The following is a 15,509-nucleotide window of genomic DNA, read 5'->3' as shown; positions in this document are numbered from 1 at the left end:
ATGATTGTTTTTATAAGAACTTGCTTGTCATTGGAAAAAAATCAACCTAGTTTCTGTTTCTATCTGATCACATAAACAAATACTGTTCAGACTTTGATGCACTCCTGCACCTGATGGTACGATTTTTATTTTATAGTGGCTGTAAGCACACTACATCCAGCTTCTGTTTACATAATTATTTTTATTATGTTAAAATTTTATCCTACAGTTAGCAGCAACATTCCAAAACTTAATACACAGAAGCTCACTTACATAGTGGGTTATTTAAATTGCAACAAGTAAAAATTTATCTCCTCTAAAAACCACACACAACAGAGCAAAACAGATGGCTCAGGAGAAAGGAGGAGAGGGAGTAGGAAGGGCGAGTCAATTTGGCAAGTCATATCTTTCTCCATCAAAAAAGTGACAGAAGAATAGATAACCAGAACTAAATAAATATGGTAATATCCACATCCAGCATTAGGTAAAACCTAACTTTCAGAAACCAACAGAAGAAAGCAAGCAAATTCTTTAATAGGAAATACAGCATCAAGTTCAGGAGTGAGGGAATTGCTTTGTTTGGCTTTTCTAAACAAAGTCCTTGGTGAGACAACTGCTGTGCTATTAGCTAGTACAGCAGTAGTTCAAGTGAGTAGCTTTCCCTAGAAATACAGCTCCAATGCCTCTTGCAGCACAATTACAGGAAAGTTCTCATCAGTGCTGAAGTTGCACTGGTGTTTTTAAGATGCACCTTCACATCACTTTAAAGACTGCTTCCCCTTCACGTACAACGTAGAGGGCAGATTTAAGCATATGCAGGAGGTGCAGAGCCATACAGGTGACAGCAGAGCTGCATTTCCATGCAAACAGATGCATAAGAACAGTCATATCCACAACACTCTGTCTCCTCCCCTGCCAGCAGTAAAACAAAACCTGAACTATTCTATTTCAGCACTTGTCATAGGGCCATCAGGACACCTTGCTATCTCCTCTGTCATCAGCTTGAGTGGCCTTATTACAGCTGCAGAGGAGCTGTGCTCAGAGAAAGACTCCCCTGACAAGAGGAACACATCACCACAGCTGTGCATCTGCCCATACCCACAGTGCCACCCATACCCCTCTGCACCTGTACACCCTGGGGGAAGCTGGGCTAAAACACAGGAGAGGCCACGGGAGGACACGTGCAGCAGTGGAGCAGCATGTGGGATGGTGGATCTGTCATTTCCAACTGCTTCAAAGCTTGGGATGGCCTCTCTACACTGCAAGAGGCAGGAGTTACTACTTCTGCCAAGAAAATTTTATGCCCATTAAGTCTGCTGGTAAGGCTCACTATCAGAGATAACATTCTCATATGATACACTATGATGTGAGCGTTTGCAAGTAAGCCCAGGACTGGAACAATTACATTTCATAAGTCCTGTTCAAAACTCTAATTTAAAACAGCAAGAAGTGGCTGTGTCAGTAAAGAAAAAAAAATGCAGTTGTACTCTAAAAACATGCTCTTGGTTTTACTGAAGAATACACAGTATTTACATGTAAATTAAATCCTGCGTGAATAGGGGGACAGAGAAGAAAAAACTTTTTCTACAATAAGAAATGACACTCAGGACCAAAACCAGCCTAAACACTGAAGGTATGTCCAACGCAGAACTGGAGACTGGTCTTTTTACCACCTCCCCCCCACACCAGCTCTCAGGTTAGGGAACTGCTTTTCAGCTTCCTGCCTTGTTGTTTTTCAAAGGAAACTGCAAATTTTCAAGCACAAAAAACCACACAGACTGACAACAAGCATGTTTTCTGTTCAACAATAGAGAAATTAATTTTGCTATTCACAAAAAGAGAATTTTCTTATCATCATGGATGGCCACATTTTTGCACCCTTTATACTTAAATGATGATGCATTTTTTCTTAACTTTCACAATGGTTGTTTGCATTTAGTCATTTTCTGAGGAGGCAAGAAGCTTAAATGAGTACCTTTGCTCATTATTTATGTTCTCTATTTGCATAACTCCTGCACAACTGCTCCATTAAACACCTCTTCCCCTCCAAGGCCAATTTTAAAAAGCCTCCTGCTTTATGAGACTGACAAGTATGACTCACAGTATTCCCCACATTCATTCCCCCAGGCCTCGTGGGATGCTGTGCAGCCAGTAAAAGTACCTGCTCCAGTTCATACTCCCCCACGCCCACTGCTGCTGCAGTAAGCCCTTACAGCAATCTGGGGAAAAAGTAAAGCTATTTCTCTCTGCTGTAGGCAGGAAACAAATAGTAACAGTATTTGCTTTTCATATTGTCCTTCTCAGCACCACAGTTAGCAAAAGAGAGTGGCTGAACACAATGAAGCAAGTTACACATTCTCTTCCCCATTCTTCCTGTGCTCTTATTCCCACCAGAAACTTGGGAGTTTTCTCAAGACCCTCAAACTGCTTTTCAGCAATCCTTCAAACCATTCCCATTTTCTATCCACAAGGAAGAAAGTTATCCAACACAGATTATCTACTCTTAAAGTTCCTTCTATGCCCAAGGAACACATCTAAATACTCCTGACATTCAGGACCAAAACCAGCAACTTCTCTCTCCAGCAGAGAAGCAAAAATCAACAGGTACCATACGCCTGCATACTTGGCTTCTACCCCCAGTAAACAAGCTTCTCTTATAATTACAAACATACCTCCCTCAGTCTCTGAACAGTCAATATTCATTCACTGCAGAGTACTGAGAAGAGCTGATTTTACAGTTTGTGTTGATGGACAGTAGGTTTTCAAAGAGGAAATGTGTGCTAGAAAGCTTTCCACTGACTGTTATCATTCTCCACTGGTTAAAGGACAGACTGATAAAGAAGAATGAAATGCATATTTAGAAATGACAGTCACTAATGAAGAGAGAAAAGATTTCATACAAAGTAAGCTGCATTGTATGAGCCCAAGCTCCAAATACATCTATGGCAACAACAATTTCTCTAACATTCAAAGTTAAAGACATCTTAGAAATTAGATTAAAAATCTGTTGCCATTTAAGTCAAATCCCAGGGACTACTGTGGCAACCACATCATTTCAGTGCTGGGAGAACATATGGTGTGCTGCAGCAGGAAACACACCCACGGTATTTGAAGAGAGCCCTTGTACAGCCAAGCACTTCCAAACCAGACGCATATTTTATCAAATGCAGCTAAAGCCAGGAGTTTGCATCATAGAAACAATAGCTCCTCCCAGAGATTTAGAAATCCTGCAAGTCAGACAGCCAAGCAAAAGCTGAACAATCCCCAGCCAGGTCTCAAAGATCTTGCCAATGTAAGTGCGTTGATCCACCCTATCTCTACTTGGTAGTCTGATACTCTCTGGACCTTGACTGAAACACCATCCAAGCCACCTGCTACGAGGCTTCTCAGTGGAAACCTTGCAGGTTACAATAATATTTTATAAAGCCCTTTAAGGATCAGGTCCATCTCTGCTTTGGACACACACACATTAAGAGAACGCCATTCCTCCTGCCACATTCACTTTCCTTCACTGTTAAGAGAAACAAAGCCCTCCAAGCAGAGGAGTTTCATTATGACCATTTTACTCCTTAGACTCAAAAGGGTAACAAAAGGACCAGTTTCCTGAAGAAGACCGGTTTCTCATAAAGGAAAGGTCTGGCTGCATATAAATATTAGAGGCCTCATAAGAATTTTACCAATAGGGAGAATCATGTCAGTCCCATTCCACATTGTCGTTCCAGCTGCATTCCATTTCCTCTGTACCCTGGTCATCAAGGCTACCTCACGTAGTTAGAGACTACTGCAGAGAAAAGGCTTTAGTCTCAACTCTGTGCCAACAAAGATAATTTTAAAAAGAAATGTGTATAAATGTCTTTGGTAGCTGAAGATTTCAAATTGTTAGCAAACCCATGCTAGTAGAAACTTTATCAGAAAGCCATAATGAAAAATAGCTACATAATATAAGTTGCAAGGCAGTAAAATATGCAGTTAAATAATAGAAAGAGATTAATTAAAAGAAATAGGCAAGGGAGAATAGGCTCTCAGATCAGATCTGAAATGAGACAAAGTAAACAACATGAAAGTGAGACCAAAGGTCTAATAAGCAATCTGCAGCAAGCAGAAGACTTGAGGAGGGAGAGAGAAATCAGCAAATTCACATTAAGATCACAGCCTAGGAGAAGCCTATGGAAAGAGAGAAACATCGCTAGTAATATTTAGTGACATAAGAGCAATTAACATTACTAGGTATGTGAAAAGACAAGCCATGGCATGGCATTCTGCAGCTACTTAGATGTTCATGCAGTAATCTGATGCACCTGCCTGGACTCCTTGTTCTTCTCTTGCCTATTTGTTTTATGCAGATGTTTTCTTATCATGGGCTTCAGAAAACACAGAACAATTGCATGAGGACCACAGCTCAAGTATTAACTTGTAGCACACCTGCTACAACAAAGTTAAATAAGATGCACAGCTGACAATGATTGCTGCAGGACAAATACTGCTTGGCAGATTTGCTGACCCCAAAGTACAACGAGGAGATCAGAAAGTGAAAGTGAAGATACGCATCTGGTAAAAGATTATCCCTGAAAAAAAAAAAACCAACTAAAAACCCCACACTTCCCTGATAAGGCACAGCTTATAAAAAGTATTATCATGTGAAACACTGGTGTGAAAGTAGCCAGCAGAGTCTACACTTCAATTCTTTTCCGAGAATTGCTATGCTTCAAGTGGTAAACAAACATTTTTTTTCTTGGAACTATTTATAACTTTAAGACCACCCAGTAAGAATATTACACTCAACTCTAAGGATGTCAAGCCAACATTTGTTTTAGTAAGACTCCTCTGTGTGAGTTCTGAGAGGTCTTCCTGCTCTTAACAAAAGTAGGAATGCTACCATATTTTATTCCTGTTTGTCTTTGAGGTTACAATAAAGTTAGGACAGGGATGCAGAGTCTCTTCCTCATGAGTTCTTTAATTATACATCACTACAGTATCAGAGCTTTCTTGCACATGGAGCAGCGTGCTTGCACTTTAACTTCTGCTGTATAAAGAGCACACAGAATTAATTAATTTTTGGGCTCAGAGAGGGAGGGATGACACTGCCACAAATATATCTGCTATAAGAAACACAAGAAAGATGCAATCTCATTGTAGAAGTGACAACCTTTACTGTTCTTTCAGAAGATACATCATCTCTGGAGGTTATGAAGAGGCTTTATCATAGAGGAGGCTCAAACGAAGTTTTGATTTTCAGATACTTTTTCAGTTTGCAGAACCCCAGCACATATGAGTAATTATGAGAGAAGCTTGTTTACTAAACCCATTTGATCTGGAACCTTTGATCTGGAACCTCTTATTATTATTCTTAATAATAAGAATATTATTAAAAATAAAGTATCCTTTCAAGTAGTCTTTTTCAGAGTTAAACTAACCTGCTGCTTTAGCTCAGCCAGCAGGTTACCTACAAATTCCAACTCATGTTAATACAAACTGCTGAATTTTACAAGTTGCACCAGAAAATGCTATACCTATGCTTCACTCCAAGTTGAAAGTCTCATGCAGAATTCCTCACCTCTCCTTTTCTTCTGAACTATCAGCATCATAGTAACAAATATACATTCTGCAAAACAAGCATGCATGGCTCCTGTTAACATCATTAAGGGCTTGCATAAGTAATGAGCAACACTATTTGCACAGTCTCAAGAAAAGGTGGCACCCACACTCTTATTAATTAACCTACGGAAAGTAACGCATTCAACGCATTCCCTGTAAAATCAGGAGGAAGATTTTAGACTTCTGTTTTCATCAGCTGCCTACAAAATTAATTCTTGAAGAGCCCACCTGTTAGAAATGCTGTACATTCTACTTCAATACCTGGCACTATGCTGATGAAACACTTGACTGAGCCTACCTCCAGCACCACCAGGACACACTGACAGGCTGGGGGTGCAGGAGGAAAGGCACGTGCAGTGCCACCTTACTCAGAGCACACTGAGACCTATTCTCCACAGCACCCTGGTCTTGGCTCTCAAGGGCTCTCTGCAAGTTTTGAGGTGCAAAAGGCTATTTCTGCAACCCACAGCAGACACCAAATCTGTCAGGAAAAGGGAGGAACCAGACTGAGGCACAGTATCTACCATTTCAAGTTCTGCAGTTACTTCCCTCTACATAGGGGTGGAAGGAGGTGAGGATCACTCTGACCAAGGCCACCCACCTCTGTCACCAGAGCTCAGATTTAGGAGTGGGCTGGAAGGAACAGCATCAAAGGAACACTACACTAGGGAACACAGATGCTAAAGAGAGCAAGAATGCTCAGGTAGTTATGAACAAGCCTGGACACTGAGTAAGCAGCGTCCCACAAGCAATTTCCTACTGTGCAAGAATGAAAACCACAGTACACTCCTTTACACTCCAAGTCACTAAATAAGGACTGAACACAAGCAGAGAGAGCAAGATATCCCCTTATCCCTCAAGGCTGCCTTGCTATGCCAGGACTGACTTTGTCCACACAGCTGCCACCCCACCATTCTGTAGCTAAGCAAGATTTTGGTCACCAGAAATGTCAAACACAGACTGCTTTCACCAATGAGAAATAGAGCAGCATCTTCTCGAGCCTCTGCCAAGACCCACCAACACACAGACAAACAGTGCTGTGAGCCTTATGTAACTCCTGACGTTGGCAAAGCAAAAAAATTAGAATATCAAGGCTCTTATGAGAGGTGATACGTTAAATTCTTAAGAAGTAATTGCTGCTAATGAATTCAATGATGGTTTCAGGTGCATATTTTCCTGAAAGAGTCATTACACTGCCTCTGTGCATACTGTCTCCGTGTTTCTGCAGATACCCACTTTTTGCTGTGTTGCAGTATAACAGAGGCAGTCTGGAAAGGGGTGGGGTGGCAGGGGGAACAGCACTGCAAGTCCACACAATCAGGTTCTGTTCCCAAATCTGACAAGATGTCCCTATATGACCTTCCATGAGCCAGTTACAAATTCCATGCCTCCACTTACGCTTTTGTAAAACGAAGACACTTCAAAATGCCAAACAAAGATACTGGGAAGTTGCATCGGTTCTTTTGTTTCAGAGTTCAGGCTTTTTTCTTCTGTTAAACTTAGATTAGATACTAACAGGAACTTTGTCCTCAGAAGTACAACACTTCCTTCTTGTACTCAGCCTGCTCCTGTACTCTTACCTTCATTACAATTGCCTTCCTTCTCCACTTTATGAGACCTTCCCAAGGCTCATCTATTTTCTCTTTACCAGAAGAGCTACTTACTGTAACAACCTCCCAGAGAACCAGGAGAAGTATTAGATTGGTGCCCCACTTAATCATACTTCTTCCTTCCTTCCAACAATTCCACAGGACTGTGCACAGCAAGAGCAGCACAGGGATCAAGGATCACACTCAGCATACGCTGACTGCAGACATCCTGCAAGCTTCTTTCTTCCAACAATGCACAAACAGAAGGGGGTGGAGAGCACTTCCCTTGTGCAAGAAACAGTTCACACCTGTAAAAGCTTATCCCAATCCACTTTACTGTACCTGATTAAGGTAGCACTTAAGAAAAATGGAGCAGGAATAGCAGACAACATCCTCCTGGTTTCTCAAACCAAATATACCGAAATTAATGGAAACATTTCAAATTTGGAAAAGCTCATCTCATATCATCTACCTTCTCTGGACACAAATCAGACATACAACATCCTGGGGTTCATCATCTTTAAATTCAGTGTAATCACTTGCTGATTCAGTGAAGTTGAGCTACAGTCTTATTGCTGCCTGAGTTAAAGCTTTATTTTCCAAAACACAGGCACTTGCATTGGCACAGGAGACCTACACAAGGCACAGATGAGCTATAAGCCTAACCCACCAAACTGTACCTATATCATTATTCTAAAAAAAACAAAGCCCAAAATCACACACAGAACAGCCAGTGCCTTTTATACTGCTGGCAAACATTTGCTTAAACTACCTTAAAAAGAACATTATTTCAAAGTATAATGCAACACCTTTTTTAAAAGAATATTATTTAAACCTACAAAGCATAAGAGATACATTTGTATTTTATCTCATTGCTCTCTAATTTTGAACTATATTTGGTGTTACAGAAAGCGAACATAATTTGTTTTTTTTTTTAATGTTCCAAATTTAGCAAGAAAACTCGTGGAAGAAAAAATATTACTGTATTTACTCTCAAACTAATTAACCTATGAACATAAAAGCATACAAGTTCTAACAGCACATAAAGGATTTGTATTAGTGACAATTTAAGAAGTTTATCCTTTTAGAGCAGCTCATTTCCTGAATTAGACATTCTGAGTGAACTTCTTTGTACCGAACTAAGTTAAGCCACTTTCCATGTGCCAAGCAATGAAACTGTGTCTGACCACCTACCACTGTTTAATGAAAAGCCACAAAAAAAGGTTCGCTACTGTTGGAAAGGAAATATCTACATTAGTGTTGAACGTCTAACTTATCAAGCAAAAATAGTTTCTCTATGCATCTTGGAAGATAACACAAATATTTATGAAACTTCCTGCATGCAACACTTCTGCTCAATGCCACACATTTACTTTTTTACCAACTGGAGACATATTTGAATTTTTTTGCAATAGCAGTTAAACTGAAATCTGTCCATATTTTTGTCTGTTTTACCCAGAATAGCTTGTTAATTCGCCATTCAGTTTCCACATACCAGTCAGAAGCTACAGAAGGAAGTAACATGACACAAAAACACACATTTAGGCAACACAGCACTTACTTCCTTAAAAGGTCTCTCAATTTATTTTTCTAAAGCTGCTAAATCTACCCACTTGAGACTATCAAGATGAGAATTTATACAAGGATGCAAGCTATTTGTTTAGAGATTCTCACAGTCATATTAAAATTATATTTGAGCTTAAAAACAAAAATTACAAATGGATCTTCACAAGCGGTCTAGAAGCTTGAGACTGACAAAAATTATGTATATCTGCATATGCACAAACAAGGTTATAAGGAACACTTGATTTAGACAGCAGGAGAGTTGTAAGCAGTGTTTTATAGCACAGAGAGGCCTCTCTGGGATACACCAGTCAACTGAAGTTGTTCAAAAGGAAGTCATCAGTGGAGTAACACTGCACAAGCTGATTTCCTGTGTCATTCTAATGCTTCATAAGAGAGTTATTGTAAATAACTTTCTTAAAACACCAAAATAACTTCCACAGAGCTCTACTAGTAATTTTTCTAGCTGTATTGAGTTATCAGCTGAAGAATCATAACTAGAACTGCAAATGCTTTAACTCCTTGTTATTTCTGCATTAAGTAGTACTGATCATGTTAATACTGTCTAGGACACTAGAACTCCTCACTAGCATCTTCAGCTTTATGCTACAGATTTTCAGATGGCCTTTTGGTTACAAGCACATCAAAAGGACTAGTCCCAGAATATACCTGCAGGCAAAAGGATTTGGAGAAGACAACATCTATGAGAACTTACATTCTGAAAATGTTTTTTAAAAATTATTACATCTATAGATAAGAAAAAATATTCCAGGAGGCAAAAATATGCCTTAAAGATTTAAGGTTCAAAACCTGCTCTTAAAACCATTCAGAGTTTAAGCCTCTGACCTAAAACAGGGATCTAATTTTCTACCTGCTTATTGAAATTTCCAACCAGAAACATCATGGATTTTAAATACTGTCAGAGATTAAATACACCAATGTACTTATAATGCCCTTTCCCTTCTATTGAAAGCCAAAATCACTACCAAAACATCACAATGTTCTTCAGTTACTATTTCTACATTTGGTTTTCTTTACTTTTTTCTGTCTCCCTTTTTCTCCCATCCCCATCAAGACTGCCATCACACTGTACTTTGCTTTTAGCACCGTAGGTCTTCCTTGGAAGCTTATGTGTTCTGCTTCTCCTGAATTCTTTTCTCTTCCTAACAAATAAACTTCCTAGATAACTAGAACGCATGATGATCTGGAGGGCTAACTGTGTTACCAGCCAGCATTCTGACACAGTCACAGTGTGCCTTAGCAAGCAACTGCTTCCTGCTTTTCTGAGAGCAGCAGTTTTCAACTGGAGATTCCCGAATGCTGTCATATTTCCTAAATGCTCCAGTAAAAGAACACTTACTCTCCACACAGCTACATCCACCATCAGGCAGGCAAGTCCCAGCCAGGTGAGCTTCTCCCCATTTCTCTCTCTCTTGTTTTTATTTTTTCCCTGAGGAATTTCTAAAGACATTGAATACAAGTTTTCCTCAAGAAATCAGCATCACTGAAATTTTACCAGAATTATTCTCAGCTTTAGTAAGACAGACAAAACAATATTCCTGTATTTTCAAATAAAATACATACACACACACACATATATATATATATATATATATAGCTTGAATAGAGCAATATTAGGGGTCAGAAATTATTTCCTGCTTAAGTCAGTGACGACTATAAACCAAAACACTGAGAACATCATTCTGTCTCCTATTACAATCACTCTAAACTGTTAGTGCCAGCACTCAGAATAGTCTGACAAACCTGTTTCACCTCAGTGGCACAACTCAGAGTGGGTAACAGCACATGGTAATTTTTACCACTATGGAGCACTTTGTTTTTTCTACAGAAGAAAAGAAACCCCTCCAAATTCAAAGTGGCTAAACTGAACCAGCTACATGCTACCAGGTAAGTTACAATATCTAGCTACTAGTGAAGTATCTTAACGTTCACTTCATGGCCAGGTTCTCTATTGTGGTCTGTCTTTTTTATAAAATACCCAATTACATTAAACACAAAGATTTTGTATTGTATGTTTGTTAAGCCTCTTCCTTTCCTTTTCTCCCCACCCCACAATACTCATACACCTAAATCTCATAACCCAGTGCCCTGTGTCATATTGCCTAATCCAGCAGCGGCCCCACCACATGCACTGGCAGTATAATCTGTTCAGTAGTCCAACTGGACAGCAGATGGCTTTGCATCAAGTGCTGATTAAAAAAACCACCTCCATCAAACACTTTAAAAAATACATAGTTTTTATCAATACATTTATCATTTTTACTGAGCAAATGTACAATACATGTAAAATACAAGCGAGGTATATACATTTTCCAAAGCTACTGTACAAGACTGCATTAGGAATTTTAGAATTCTGGCTTCCTTTCAAAAGGGGTAAACACAGCTGTGCAAAGATAAAACAGACCCCACCAATCCCACATCCAGCTGACCTTGATACTTAAGGTGAAAATGAGCTACCAAATTAAAAAAAAAAAAAAAAAAAAGGAAAAGCAACCCCAAATGACCGGATGGGAATTTGCTCAAGTGTTGTGTTTATTTGGTTTGTTTGACGAAAGTAAGAAAAGACAAGTTTCATGACTCTGAAGAAAATTATGTGACTGAAAATTCTCTGCACCTTTCTGACACAGGGAAAAGTCAGGAGCAGGAGACACGTCAAAACTTGTGCTGCAATTACCATACTCATGTATTTGTCATATTTCCCATGAGTAAAACCAAATGAACCTCGCCTCTTAGAAGCATTTATATCAGCAGCTTTCTCTGGGTGGAGCAAACAACTCGGAAGCATAAATAGACATTAACTCATACTACCTCATATACCACAAAAAAAAAATCAAAACTTGAAAATATGGCTTCTTAGAGCAGTTTTAATTCAAATACCTCATTTTAAAAAATCACTTCGTATCATTAAAGATGTGCTTCCATATTTGCTGCTCCATCACTAAAAACAGTATGCTTGCTTACCAGCAATGATGGATACCGAAGATGTTAGTAACCTGTATTAAATACTTATCACAGGTAATCTAGTATTAGATTCAACAAGTTCACTCTACGAGCTGTCTAGTAAATAAAGTTTATTTGCCTTTCCCCTTCAAATTTTTTACGGAAAAAAAAAAAAAAAGCATCTCTGGATGGTTCTGCATCCAGATCAGCATGACTAAAGACCGAGACTTAGAGTCACGTGATGTAAATCCTGAAAAAATAATAATAGCAAATTGTGCTTAAAGTAGCTTCACAAAAGCAGACTTTAAAGAAGGCCAAGAAGCACTGGCAATGTATGGGATGGAAAAAAATCCACACCGACCGGTGGAGAGACGCTACAACCAATGGAGCCTCTTCCCGCATGAGAGACGCGGTCTGCAATCCCTGCTGTAGGGTGTCGGAGCCGGGCAGGCTGCGAGAGGCACAGATTGCCATTTTGAAACGCCGCCTCACGCCCGCACGGCGCTGCCAGCCCACGGGCAGCCTCCTGCCCCCGCACGCCGCTCACGGCAGCGCTGCGGACCCGCAGCGCCGCGGCTCCCCCGGCCCCGCCGGAATCCACTCGCCGAGGAGGACCCGGCTCGGGTCCCCGAGCTCCGTGATGTCACCCGGGTGCGGGGCCCCTTCCGCTCCCCGGCCGCTGCGGCGTCGGCCCCGGCGGAGCGCGGTGCGGGGTCGCCCGGCACCCGCGCCCCACGTGCGGCGCATCCGCCCCGGCCACCGCCACCGACCGCCGCCCCGAGGCCCTTCCGCGGCCCCCGGAGGGAGCCCCGCCGCCGGGAAGCCGTGGGGAAACCCGGGATACCGGCTCGGAGCCGGCCGCACGGAGAGGCACGGGGGCCCCCGCGCCTCTCTCACCCCCACCCCAGCCCTGGGAGGTCTCCGGGATGTGACTCATGATAAATAAATACAGAGGGGGGGGAAGGAAAAAAAAGGAAAAAAAAAAAAAAGACACACCCTCGGAGCCGGACTGACATAATAACCCCCTCCCTTCCCCTCTGGAGCGGGGGAAGGGAAGCCTGGCCGTTCAGCTGGGAAAGTTGAAAGAAAAGGCAAACCCGAGGGACCGGCTGCGGGGCGGGAGCCGCGGCGGGGGCAGCCAGGCGCCGCTGCCCCTCGGGCGGCTCCGGCCCCGCCGCCGCACCGGAGAGCCGAGCCCCGCCGCCGGTGCGCTGCCCCGCCGCCCCTCACCTGGATGTAGTTGTTTTCGCAGTAGTCGGCGACTCGAGTGAGGTTCTGGTAGCTCTCGAGCAGAGCCCGCTTGCCAGAAGGGATTTCCTCCTCTAGCAACATCTGCAACTCTGCCATTTTCCACCCCTCCGCATCGCTTCCTCTTGCATTAAAGAGACAGCGGCAGCGCCGGGCTCGCAACCCGCCTGGTATTGTGGGATTCCTCCTCGCCTCGCTTTCGTGAACGCTCGCTTTCCCCACCCATCCTTCCCCTCCGAGGGGAGGGGAAAAAAAAGAAAAAAAAAAAAAAAAACAAACCAAGAAAAAAAGAGGAAAAGCCCGCCCTCGCTGTGCGAAGGTAGCCGGGAGTTGTAGGCAGGGCCGGCCGCATGCGCGGGGCGGCCGCTGCTCATGGGCACCGCCCGCGGGCCGGAGGGACGCGCTGGGCCCGGAGTGCTCCGGCCTGGCCGGCTCCTGTGGCGGGACCGCAGGACTGTCCTGCTGAGAGCCCAGAGACGAGGGGAGACAGTGATGTCCATCCCCCACCCCGCTCAGAAAAGCCCCAGCCCCACAGTGCTGTCCGGAGGCAGCGCCTCTGCAGCAGAGGCCAAAAGGGTCTGGGAGGAAAGCGCTGCTCTGGTTATCTGCCGTCTGGCAGGCTAAAATTTTGGAAGATCGCAGAATCAATTAGGTTGGAAAAGGTCTCTGAAATCATCGAGTCCAACCCATGACTGACCACCATGTCAACTAGACCACAGCCCTAAATGTAAGGGCCAGTGTTTCCTTAAACATCTCCGGAGACAGTGACTCCACTACCTCCCGGCAGACCATTCCAAAGATAACAAAAGACTGATAAGATGTTAGGATGATCATGGCTTGGGGCAACTTCCCTTCTAGGGAATTTCCCCTGAGGGGGAGGGAGAAATAATGAATCCAAAATGTGTAGATCTTAGTCAAGGCCTGTGCAGTATAACTGCTAACAGTTAGTGACTGCCTGGATTTAGGTTCATAAGAAGAGTTCAAATACTTGTCTGAGATAAATACAGTATTCCTGCTACTCATTTACCTCAGTTGTTAATCATTGTTCAGGGCTTCCTCTGGCTGTTGGCAAAGGTATGGAAGACAAAGGTCTGGTGATTACTTAGTACAATCTCTCTTGCATGTGTTTTTAGTAAGTAAAATCCTGATTTTGCAATCATGCCAGAAGAGAAGCCAGTAACAGCAGGTGACTGCTCTGCTGAGATGTCCGTGCCTGCTCTTGCAATGAGTAACAGGCCCAGAAAAAGTCATCTCCAAGGCTCTGCTGTTTGTGGCATGTGCTGCATGTCTCCAGTCACAAACACAAATGCAGTTAGTTCTCATTTTCTAGAGAAAGCCACACAGTGGTTAAAATTCAGCATGTCTCAGAAAAAAACTGTCTCAAGCTCACATTATAGTAAGAGAAGACTTGCTCATCTCTATAATCATGTGACATTTTACATGTTCTCTGTAGTCTATCTCCTGTTTGCAGTACTGTTCTGGTCAGGATGCTTTGGTGTACTTTTGCTTTCTCTAAAACAAAATGGAGAAGGAGAGGGAAAAAAATAGATCTCCCTTCACCTCTGTGCTCAGCAAAGTCCAGCATCTCAGCCCAGAACTGTAGAAGCAAGGATGAAAGGTAAGGAGCCTGGAAAGGACCAGTGGGCCTGGGAAACTCTTTGCAGTTGGAATTACGAAAAACAACCCCTGTGTGGGAACAGCCAGACAGGTACCAAGAAAAGTATTGGAGAGCTCTTTGAGGAGCAGAAGGAGCTGGTAGGTTTGCAGCACTTGCTGTGGGATAGAAATGCATCTACATTGCTATCTTCTGATGGTTAATTTACTTGGCAGCTTAGCAAAATTATTTCCAAAGGGGTTTTAATAACTCTCTTTAGGGCAGCTTGTAATGTCCAATAAAACACTTTATTTTGGATTCCTTTCAATGTAAAATAATTCCATTTGTTTGTATTGAGATATTGGTGAGCTTTAAATGTGTCCCAAGGCAAGTGTGACCAGAACCCCTGATGCCTCAGGTTTTAGCTTTTCTATTTTTCAGATTCTGTACTGCTTTAGTGTGTAGTTCTAAGCTGCATATTAGGGAATAGTAAGCTCTCTTCACAGAGTAAGGAGACAAAGCAATTTCATCTCTAGCTGGCAACCAAGCTAGAGAAGGACAAACGATCCAAATTTCAGGCCCAAGAACATAAACAATGTGGACTGAAGAGAGAAAAACAAGAAGGATGGGGCTTCATAAGCTAAAGTTATAACTGGACAATTAACTCCAATATGCAAATGGACCAGAACTTATAAAAGTGAGAGACCCTGTGACTGGTTGTCCATTTTGTGACCATTTTGGGTTCATCTTGGGGTGTAGCCCTGGCTGGGCTCTTGTACTGCCCAAGGTGTATCCATTGAGGCCTTCTAATAAATACCTACTTTATTCTTTACCTCTGTTCTAGGTCAGCCTTACAAGTCATCACCCCTCTTGGGCACTGGCTTCTCCTTGTTTCCAGTACTGACTTCTTGTTTCCAGCTGTATATTAATACAAAGACAAATTCGATTTCTCTATTCATTTTGACTGCAAATTGCTTAAC

At 42.4% G+C, this 15,509-nt stretch overlaps 1 protein-coding gene across 11 annotated transcripts in view; it reads right to left on the bottom strand.

Moving 5' to 3' along the window:
* Positions 1–13,185, bottom strand: part of ABI1 (abl interactor 1) — a 77,180-nt gene extending 63,995 nt beyond the window's left edge. For 9 of the 11 annotated variants that reach the window (XM_064704066.1, XM_064704069.1, XM_064704073.1 and 6 more), the window contains exon 1: positions 12,918–13,173. In XM_064704066.1, the coding sequence (XP_064560136.1) occupies positions 12,918–13,034 (117 nt within the window). In that variant the 5' untranslated portion in view covers positions 13,035–13,173. Of the gene's footprint in view, positions 1–12,917 lie in introns of all 11 variants that reach the window. The other 2 variants (XM_064704076.1, XM_064704074.1) reach the window with 2 other exon arrangements.
* Positions 13,186–15,509: the final 2,324 nt, after the last annotated feature.

The sequence above is a fragment of the Zonotrichia leucophrys genome, chromosome 2 (assembly GCF_028769735.1).
Source record: "Zonotrichia leucophrys gambelii isolate GWCS_2022_RI chromosome 2, RI_Zleu_2.0, whole genome shotgun sequence".
In the NCBI taxonomy this organism is placed as follows: Eukaryota; Metazoa; Chordata; class Aves; order Passeriformes; family Passerellidae; genus Zonotrichia; species Zonotrichia leucophrys.
The sequence above is the reverse complement of the archived record's forward strand: the minus strand, read 5'-3'. Positions and strand labels throughout refer to the sequence as shown.